The sequence below is a fragment of the Centruroides vittatus genome, unplaced genomic scaffold (genome assembly GCF_030686945.1).
Source record: "Centruroides vittatus isolate TY-2023 unplaced genomic scaffold, ASM3068694v2 contig_10, whole genome shotgun sequence".
In the NCBI taxonomy this organism is placed as follows: Eukaryota; Metazoa; Arthropoda; class Arachnida; order Scorpiones; family Buthidae; genus Centruroides; species Centruroides vittatus.
Window position 1 is genome coordinate 5899935 of NW_027120658.1, and position 10985 is coordinate 5910919.

A 10985-nucleotide genomic window follows, 5' to 3' on the forward strand; every position below is an offset into this window, starting at 1 on the left:
AGATTCTTCTTGTGCAGAAGCTTCTGAAAGATTTTTATAAACATTCAAAAATGGATTCTTAACGTAAATATCGTCAGAAATGCAAAGAAATAAACATTGACCCTTACAAACAATGACCTTTGCGACATTAGGCCTTAATTACCTGTACCGTTACTCCCACATTCAGCGAGTTAAACTGCACGGTCACAGTTAAAAATAGAAGATTTATAAAGACGAAACGAAATCTAAAAGTAAAAGTGAATGCAGGGAGCATATATTCCATTTTCCGAAAAGGAGCGAGCTCACTTTGAAAGAATCCTTTTCGGGTTGTGTTTGGAATTCTGCTTTTATATACGTTTAAATAAAAAATTAATTTTAATAACCAATTAATCAATTAAAGCTATAAATATAATAATTAATTACGTAAAATTCTGTATATTTTCTAATAGTTTCAAATATGTTTCGACGGAGTTCATTCTCAATATGTTGATAATCTAATTACAGTGATAGCTCGATTTTCGTCGATAATCTGTCCGAAAACAATCGGCGAAATCTGAAAACGACGAAAACCGAGGCAATTATTTTCATATGAATCAATGTAAATCCAATTAATTCGTTCTAGACACTCTAAAATACATACCAAAAACACATTTTATAGAGAATAAATATAGTGTTTAATACTAAAAAACAATAAGAAATTTATATAAAATAAATATAAATCATATGTTTTGATTGATTCAAATTAATAATAACTGTTCAATATCTTGTATTGTTTGCGATCTCTGTTTCGTTCGCACATTTACGCCTTTCGCTACATTAGCCTTCTTTATTGCTCCCTTTTTCGTCGCAATGGAACATATCGTGGATGCGACTTCCCGTATATGCGGCCGATTTCAGCAATCTTAATGACGCTCTCGTATTTTTCAACGATTTCCTTCTTCAACTCGATGGTATTCCTGGCCTTCTTCGGAGGAGGACTGATGGCTCTGGAAACTTTCTTTGGTCGCAAGATGGAGCTAAAAGGAAAGGAAAGCAATGGAATTGTTTGGCTAGACGCGCGGGATAATGCTCATACATTAAGAAACAACGCCACACTGAGCAGGAAGACGCGTGGGCCGTCGTTTTTTTCGCAAAATTAGCAGCGAGATCACGTGGCACGCCAACAAAATCCGAAGCAACCGACGAAAACCGAAAAAAATTATCTCTAATAATTTATGTAAGCAAACTTTAATCATTGTTCTATTATCTGGATTTAATCCTTCAGGACGTCCATTAAATTTACTGATATTGATATATATATACAAACACATTCTCAATTAATTTCAGTAACAGTATGATATCTTTACTAACTTCCATCAAATTGAATATGCTAATAACATAATATAATAAAAAAATATAAAATAAAAATATGCTAATTAAAAAAGTAAAAAAAAACATGAAAAATAAATTTAAAAAGATGCAAACTTTAACGACAACAATAACGGGACAATGTAAAATCAATTTTTGTAATAATTTCATTATATGTAAGAGCACTCAAATTACCTTTTTCTTTCGATGGTTTTTCTTGATATTTCTGATGGATGTACCTACTACCCCCACTACTATTATGTAGACTACGTAAAGAACAACTAATCCTGTAAATTGTTTTAGAATTTTAAAAATAAATTTATAGTTTGTTAAATTACTAAAAAAATACTTTAAGAATAGAAACATTACCTATAGCGTCGTATACGTAAGTAGCACCTATATAACTAAGGTAGAAAACCCAAGATGTCGCTCCAATATAGAAAAATATGTCTCTAAGGAATGGTCTTTTCATAATTGTGAAAGACTTAATTATGAATATCGAACCAGCTACTACTGTGGTTACAAATATACCACCACCTGTTAAAATTATAAATATTTTTCATTAAAAAATGGCAGAAAATTATTCTGTTTGATGTTAGTTAAATCATTAATTTCCTTACCTATTAAACCTCCTATTACAAGATCAGTTTTTTCTTCTTCAATACCAGCAATAGTCGAAAATATATCAGGAGAACCATTTCCAAAGGCTAACAAAGTTACTCCCTGTTTATAAATGTTAAGGTTAATATATTTAATAATTATTTCTTATAATAAAATGTATTTCTGCAGTTCCATAAGTAATTTGTTTAATAATTATTTCCATATTTTATCAGTAACAAGTTTGCGGTTGTTTATGTCTGTAGATGTGTATTTATATAGTGAGTGTATAGATGTATACGTGTTTATATCGTATGCATGTATTTATTATGCATAAAAAATGTGCTAAGAACGATGATGTAAATATAAGTATATATTTCTATTATGGGTTTTATATACTTAGGTTAATTTATACGTGTAGGTATGTGTCTAAACATTATACAGGTATTTGTTTTGCCGAAACCGTGTCTTCTTTTCCTTGTTTTGTTTGGTGACACGACTTGGTGAATTTATAGACACTTGGCAAATTCATCTATTTAATCCATAATCTTTACAGAGACGCGTTTAGAGCTTTCGACCCACAACGAATAAATAACTGGTAAAGTAAAATCTACAACAAAAGACTGGAAAATAAACAAAACAAAGATAAAAGCAGATTAAGATACTTATCCTTCCCCTACATTCGTGGCTTCTTCGAACAGATAAATAAAAGTTTCGATAAAATAAATATAAAACTGACACCAACTTATAGAAACTTACAAAAGAGAATCCGGCAGACTAAACCTGGTGTAAATAAACAACCAGATAAATATAACACTACTGATGTAGTTTACAAAATACCTTGCACATGTGACCCACCAAAAGCATACATTGGAGAAACAAAAAGATTGGAAACAAGATTAAAAAAATACATCGCGGATTTAAAATATAATAGAATAAACTCTGTTTTTTACGAACATTGCACAATTCATAACTGCAGCATAGGTAAAACAGATGTTAAAATAGTACCCAGGGAAAAAAATTGGTACAAAAGAAAATTTAAAGACAGCTACGAAATTACTACAGACAAAAATAATATTAACAAGAACCTAAGCATAGAAATTCATAAAAGCTGGTTACAACTATTAAATAGAATATCTTTAAAAGTATATTTATACAGTTGTAGGCGTGGCTGTGTGCAGCATTCTGGGAGGGAGAAATTACACTCTGTGAGACATGCGGGGGAAGCAGTCCAGTTAGCCGGGATGGGAATGTAAGTGGGAAGACGTAGTGCGGAAGTTGCCGGACAGATGCCCACCAGATACAAAATATGTCTATTACGTAACAGACTGAAGAGGGGTGAGAACCCGAAACGCGTCTCTGTAAAGATTATGGATTAAATAGATGAATTTGCCAAGTGTCTATAAATTCACCAAGTCGTGACACCAAACAAAACGAAAAAAAAATTATACAGGTATGTTATGTATAGTAATATGTTTACGTAAATGGTTAATTGAATGCCAAATATATTAACATATCTAAATATATCTGTATGTATAAAAGTATGTTATTTGTATGTATGTTATGTCTAAGTATATACGTGAGCTGTATGAGTGTTCTATATGTATGCTCGTTTTCTATGCTTTTATATGTAAGATATATTTAAAGCAATTTACAATAATAAAACTTTCAGCTACACAATAGAATTTAAACTTTTTTATATTACAGTATTCTTATTATTACAAGAATATTTAATTATAATTATAATGAATAACATAAATATATTTTAATAAAATTAAAAGATACAGCAACATTCTGAGACATCTTCAAAGTTTTCGAAATGACGAAAAGTGCAGGACATAAGCTATAGGAAAAAAATAACAATTGGTTCAATAAAATAAACAAATTTTATAGTAAATATTAGAAAATATTTGAAGCGCAACAGAGTCTTATATAAAATAGCTAGAAGCTATACACATGTTAGAAACTTTTACGGATAAATTTTATCGCGAGTTCTGCTCTATGTATTTCTAGTGATGACAACGACTATATACTAAACCTATATACAAGTCGAAATCTCACAGTTTTACGATTTTAGAACAACAAATGGTTCACTTGAGGATGTAAAACGATTTTATGTTTGTAAATCTGACGTTGTCATCTTCAATGTTATATTGGTTGTTAGTTTAACATTAGGGGTATAAAATAGAATATCTACTCACAAGTCATTTGCTGTCATCCCTAGACCAATGAATAACAACAATAGCCATAAAACCTGATGGAAAGAAGAAAAAAATGTTACTAAAATTATTATATTACTTGTAATTTATTGGTTTCTATAAAATCGAATTTAAATATATTTATTTCTTTTTTACTATAAAAACAAATTAAAAGACAAAAATTACAATTTAAGTTTGATTGAGTTTTCAATAAAAAATTATAATAATAAAAGTTAAAATTAGCTGATAATGAGAATATGAAATTTCATTTAGATTTAAATCACTTCTAAAATTAATACAAAAATTTCAATATAATAATGCAACTTGAACACTAACTATATAGTGTATTTACTCGGACACATGACAAATTTTATCACTAATTTTTATTCTGTTGATACGTGTATTAAGTGCTTGTACACGTTGATAAAAAAGTAATACTTAATGTATAATTCTCCATCAGATGACAAAAATTGATTAATGTACAGAGAAGTTTTAAAACAATTTTATGTTTACAAAGATCTGTAATTTGAAGTTGGCTGAAAAGGGGCGTCAACAGCCCGAAACGTGTACAAGCACTTAATACACGTATCAACTGAATAAAAATTAGTGATGAAATTTGCTATGTGTCCGAGTAAATACACTATATAGTTAGTGTTCAAGTTGCAGAATAAGTACCGGCACGGTTTCATAAATACTACAGTTTAATATAATATATACTTTATTATAATTAATTATAATGTGGTAATTAAAAGTGAAATATACATTATGATGTATTATGTTGATATTTAATTATATTTCATATGTAATTAAGTGTAATTGATTGAATGTATGATCTATGATATTGATGTCAAATTGACATTTTGACATTGAAATTATTTAAAAACAAATAGAAAAATTCGAAAAAGTTGAACTCGAAATTAATTAAGTTCAAAGTAAAAATGGAATCAAATTTCTAAAATTTTCATTCGATTTTAATTTAATAGCCATCATCTCCGGTTTGTGTGTCGTCCAAGTATGGTTTTGGGTATTTTCTTGTACATTTTCCATCACTCATACATGGCGAATTGGGGTTTAATGGGCCGCATGGTCCGTGAATCATGTTTTTCTATGTCGTACAGTTCCGGATCTTCTTGTGGATCGGGAAATTCAGCTTGGATGATTTTGTCGATATCCGTGGATGAATTTTGTCGTGTAGCCATGTGAGATTGTGTGAGTGAGGCAGTCCTCGTTTTTGCCATTTGATTGTGTACATCCAGCATCTAACGGTTCCAAGGATGTGGTATTTTTTGATGACTTCAATAAATCTCATTTGTTTTTGCCGGAAAACTCGAGCTATTATGTCGTGTCGATTCATGGGGGCTTGTCCGTATCTTAGTTGTTCTTTGATTTCTGACCACGATGAGTTGCATGTGAATGTTATGAAGAGGTCAGGTCGTCCATATTTTCTTACGTAGATTATGGCATCTGGAGTGCATTGCTGCATGTGTCTCGGACTTCCTATGTCTGATGAGGGTAAGATTACTATTGTTCCAATGTCGTCAATGTTGCCGTCATTTATGATCGCGTCTCGAAGGTGGATGTATTCTTCCGTGCGTAGTTTCTTCTGATTCAGTCTTATGTAAAGCATCCGTTCCGCTTCTATTTTTGCATACATATCTACCAGGAATTGTTGGAATAAACGGCGAATGTTAGAATGTGATTGTATGTTTCATTGTCTCTGATCATTAAGCGGTAAGCATAGAACTCCTTGAAAGTGACTTTTTTGTTTGTTTCTACGCCTGTTTAGGTTGGATTTGTTTCACATTAAAATGATGTCCGTCCTCTCCGCGCAGAAATATTAATGGATATTGGAGGGCATCATATGAACGGTGTGTCTCTGCAATGCGTTGCAGTCCCTCTCTTTTTCGTTGTACAATTATGTCACGGCTTGTGTTTTCATTGTCCACAATTATGATGGCGACTTCGTCTATCTGAGGTGCATTAAATCGGCGTTAGTGTTCTCCAGGTGGTCGTTTGTCGGCTCGAATTATAACTTTATAGTCATCAGAATCATTCGGTCTAGTGCTGCTTTGAATATGTGAATCAGTTGATTGTATTCGTGTAATATCCTCTGTACATCTTGGATTATTTCTCGTCTCAATCCACTGATATTTGTGCATCGTTGATCAATTTCTCTTTCTTCATTTCCGATGAAATATACTTGCAGAAATTTATGGTCTTCGTTGGGTAGTGGTAGTAATGATTTCATTTTGTGATAGATTTGTCCATGGATGGAAAAAACATAATCGATTTCATCTCTGTTAGTGTTATGACACCGAAAGAAGTCATTTAGAAGCAGGCGTTGAACGCTTTTATATTTCAAAGAAAGTGTTTCGATTCTGGAATTTCCCCGGTCATGTTATGTAGAAATTCCTGCGGAAGTGTTTCCAGTGGTGGTAATCGAATTTTTCCATTCATGCAACAGAATCCTGTTTGTTATATTCTTTCGTCGGGTCGTAGTGGAATGCTTCATTTGTTAGGTTGTACTGTTTACTTGTCCTCGTCCGCGCTTCTCGTAGGGTGATATTTGTATGGGTGGCTTGCGTTCGCAGTCTTTTATTATAAGATTGTGACGCAATTCTTGATTCTTCAATTCGTTCATTCTGTTGTTCTTCGGTTTCTCTGCTTCTCACGGTTCTCATTCTCGTTCGTTGGGAACGTAAACGTGCCTCACGCTCTTCGACTGTTTCGTTTTTTCGCTGTTCTTTTTGTTTTCGCCGTGTTGCTTCAGAACTGGTAAGTCTCCTCCTCTTTTAAGTTTGGGCATTGTATAAAATATAAATCAAATCAACTTTCTATTAACAAATACACTAAGTACACTTTTCACAGTTTTCACACTTTATTTTCGATTTATATTCAGTCACTGTATCACTTTGTCTACTCACACTTCACTGTTTGTTTTTATTCACTCACTGCACTACTTTGGAATTTTCACTTCTTTTTCGGTCCTTCCCTTCGTCACTGATAAGAAACTGACGTTCAAACCCACGACGGATCTTGCTTTATATACCCCCACAATGAGTAGTCCCACCCATACAAAAAAGGATTTGAATGGTCCACAATGTTCCAGAACATTCCACAACATTCGAGAGTGTTCTGGAATGTAACACAATGATCTGGGATGTTGTGAAATGCTCTCGAATACTCTCGAATGTTCTGGACTGTTCTAGAAATTTCTAGAGGGCGAAACTTTCCAGCCCTTATATCTTCAACAGCACGCCTTTTAGGTAAAAACGGGAACCTTCTTCATAAATGCGGGATAGAGGACTACCACACCATATAACTCCCTTGATCGTACCGAAACTCGTTTTTGAGTTTTAGCGGCACGCACATTGTACACTTACCTTTATAATATATATTGATTGATATTGATGATTGGTTGATGATGATTGATTACTATAGATACTGCATTCTGCTGAAGATCCAAAGATGCAATTTTATGCTGAAAATTAACATGCTAAAATCTGGTTATTGTAATTGTTTACTATTGTTTAAATGTGTTAAATATTTATATCAGAGAACTAATTAAGGTATTGATTTTAAACATAATTAAAATTTATTATAATTACGTTTAAAATTAAGTTACAAAAAGTGAAGTTGTTTTATTATTATTATCATTAATTTCTGTGCATTTTACACGAAATCAATTCTATTTTTAAGAATGATTATCCATTTCATATCTTTATTTGTAAGTCCTCTTAATAGACATTGATTGTGGCGTTCTATGTTACATAAATATACCGTTTTGAGGTAATAATAAATTTGAAATAAGTACACTTACACTAAGTCCAACAGCAATTCTGTCACCTTTATCTCCAAACGAACAGTACATATAAGCGGTGTAATCGATATAACCAATACTGCTTCTACAATCAAGAGTTGTTCTCACAAAGTTACAACGTTGACTCCAATTTATACCATTCACGTCACGACACTAGAAGTAAAATTGAATTCAAATATATAGAATTATACATTCCATAAATTTATTTAATAAAAAAAATGTTTAAAGGAATTTACTTTTGTGTAATTGCACACGAGCAGACCAACCGACAAACAATATAATTTAAATAGCCTAGCTACTGATAAATGTAGATAAAACTAAATTATAAAGAAAAAACACACATTTATAGCGAGATAATTTTTCAAATGGGATGAGTATAAAAACGAAAATCTCGAAAATAAATCAAGAAAAAATAGTATTTGATATAAGCGAATGGATGAAAATTTTTCTTTAGAGATGTATCTGTTATCTCATCATTAGCTACATTTCTGTAAGAGTTATTGAATGTCTTTCTTTGCCAAGTATTTTGTACCACGGCGAAGACATACGATACTCAATGTCAATCTGTCACCAAACCATTAGTCTTCTACTGTCTTGTAAAAGTCGCTTTTCTGACTATAACGGAAAGAGAAGTAGGAAAACTTGTTTTATTGGTTTTGGTAGAAAAATTATAGAGTACTTCGTCTGTAGCAGATATCTAAAATATTATTCAGCTTTATTAAATTGTTTGAAAAGACGTTTTATTTCGTTTGATTGAATAGAACAACACAACACATGGTTCAAACTGCCAAAGGATGCTTTGGGCAGATCTTCGTATGAGAAACTATGCGCTGTTTGTTAGACACTTAATTAAACTATCAATCAAAGGTATACTGTATTACTTTACATACGAATTTTAATGAACTCTAAGATTATATAAAGAAAAGGTTTGTTAGAGGTTACTTTTGGTTAGAGGAAAGTAAAAAATAAAAGTTTTGAAAAATAAAATACATTATATGGTACACAGAAGATAGAATGTATTGCTAATTCTCTAAGAAATCAAAACTTATTTATATAATTTTAATAAATAAAGTATTTTCAAAATAGCGTATTTTAGACAGAATAGTTATTTACAACAGTGATTCTCAACAACTGTGACGCGGCACTTTAGTGTGCCGCCACTGCGAATATCCATACATAAGCGACGTCAGACAAGTAGTTCATTCGGTTCTACCTTGTAACCGGTGTTATCGGTAATTGCCGGTAGTTACCAAGGCGTTCAGAAAATATTACCTAAATAACCAACTGCGTTTAAAAATCACTATTATGATGTCACCGGTTGCCTGCGGTACTTACCGAAGTAACCGCGTGTGCCGCCAAATTTTTAAATTATTAAAAGTGTACCGTGACAAAAAAAAAAAAAAAAAAACGTTGAGAATCACTGATTTACAACATGCACTTTTCCTGTGACATCTCTCGATACCTACCAGGCGTTGCGGGAACCCTCAACCAACTGTTACTGTTTAATGATTTTATCCACTCAGCTACTTTAGGGCAAGTGATTTATGATTGTAAATGTTCCAAATCACTTATTACTGATCTTGAATAACTAATATTTATTTTACTACTAATAAAATTTTAATATAAGAGATACACTTGATACGTTTCTGAACATCTAGTCTAAAGTCAATTTCTTTTCACGGAGAGAAATTAGATGAATGCACTAAAAATGTGTTCGATCAAAGATGATACAGGTAATGCAAAAAGAAGCTTAGTATCTAAATTAATATTTAAACACACTGCTCAATTTGTGCCTACGTAATGTAAGAATATAAGAATATAACATTTTCACATTGCATAAGCCCACAACTGAACACTAGTAGTGGTTTCGCGCCTTACCAGTTGGTTGACTACATGGAGTTTTTTTTAATTATTCTTCATGTGTTTAGCACCTGGATAAGAGCAAATTTTCTCTGAAAGTCCTCTCAGAACACACCCCTTTTTGACACACCACCCACGCATTGCGTCGCCTTGTTCCATTAATCCCATAAGCATTACTGAAAAACGAACCAGGACAGACTATTACAAATGCCTTTCTGTTACATATTTACTTCTCAGCACCCATTTATCTAATCCCATTGCCCTTAAATGATGATTCCGCTCACTTCGAGAGACTTGGGCCTCATCAGTGGCGTAGGTATAATTTTGAGGCTCCTGAAAAACTTTTGGGGAAATCAAAATTAGAATTACAAGAAATTGCTATCTACAAAATCATATAGTTAAAAGTAAATCGATCAATTCATTTATGATGGTGTCTGCAGTTATATTACTCAAAATAATATTAAACATCTACATAAGACGTTGCTAAATTCTCGGAATAATGTTCTTGTAAAACCATCTTTTGAGTAATTTAACGTTTTTCATTTTGTTTGAGAAATTTGTCACATGTCAACAAAATATTTCATTGATTTTCAACTAAATGCATTTTATAAAACTAAATATCCTAAAATATTTAGTTTTATAAAATGCATTTCCTTAAAAATATTATTCAGCTTTATTAAATTGTTTGAAAAGACGTTTTATTTCGTTTGATTGAATAGAACAACACAACACATGGTTCAAACTGCCAAAGGATGCTTTGGGCAGATCTTCGTATGAGAAACTATGCGCTGTTTGTTAGACACTTAATTAAACTAGATATAGTTTGATTGTGCATTTTTCAGTCTTCTTCGTCTTGTGAATCCTCTAACTAGTCTTCGAGATTTTTTCGTAGGAGCAGTAGCGGCGTAGTTTGTCGACATGGGCAGCCGACTCAAAATGGTCGTGACAAGACAGTGAGATGCATCTGTTTAAATACCCTTGATTTTATCTTCACCTTTACCCCCACATCTATAATGACATATTTTACCTGAGTTTTATGTTGCAATTTTATTGGTGATTACGTACTGTATTTCAGGCCAACCCTCATTTGGGGGGTAGAATCTGATAAACAAATAAAAATTACTTATCACTATCCAACTATTACAGTTTTCGGATCTCCGTGGATTCTTATCATCATTTACGTC

At 32.2% G+C, this 10985-nt stretch overlaps 1 protein-coding gene across 1 annotated transcript; it reads right to left on the reverse strand.

The window, feature by feature from the left end:
• Positions 1–1324: 1324 nt before the first annotated feature.
• LOC136981514 (mitochondrial sodium/calcium exchanger protein-like) lies at positions 1325–10318 on the reverse strand. Its single transcript, XM_067277854.1, has 8 exons — positions 10274–10318; positions 7942–8094; positions 4125–4177; positions 3709–3766; positions 1947–2049; positions 1696–1863; positions 1522–1613; positions 1325–1348 (listed from the first exon to the last, which is right to left on the reverse strand). The coding sequence occupies exons 1-8, from the start codon at positions 10316–10318 to the stop codon at positions 1325–1327; spliced, it is 696 nt and encodes a 231-aa protein (XP_067133955.1).
• Positions 10319–10985: the final 667 nt, after the last annotated feature.

Excerpts from the sequence above, each read along its gene's own strand:
- LOC136981514 (XM_067277854.1), bottom strand. The coding sequence starts at position 10,318 with ATGGTTTTACAAGAACATTATTCCGAGAATTTAGCAACGTCTTAT. Across the intron at positions 8,095-10,273 it reads AGAATTTAGCAACGTCTTAT|TGTCGTGACGTGAATGGTAT; the intron begins GTAGATGTTTAA and ends TTTTACTTCTAG. Across the intron at positions 1,614-1,695 it reads TTACGTATACGACGCTATAG|GATTAGTTGTTCTTTACGTA; the intron begins GTAATGTTTCTA and ends AACAATTTACAG.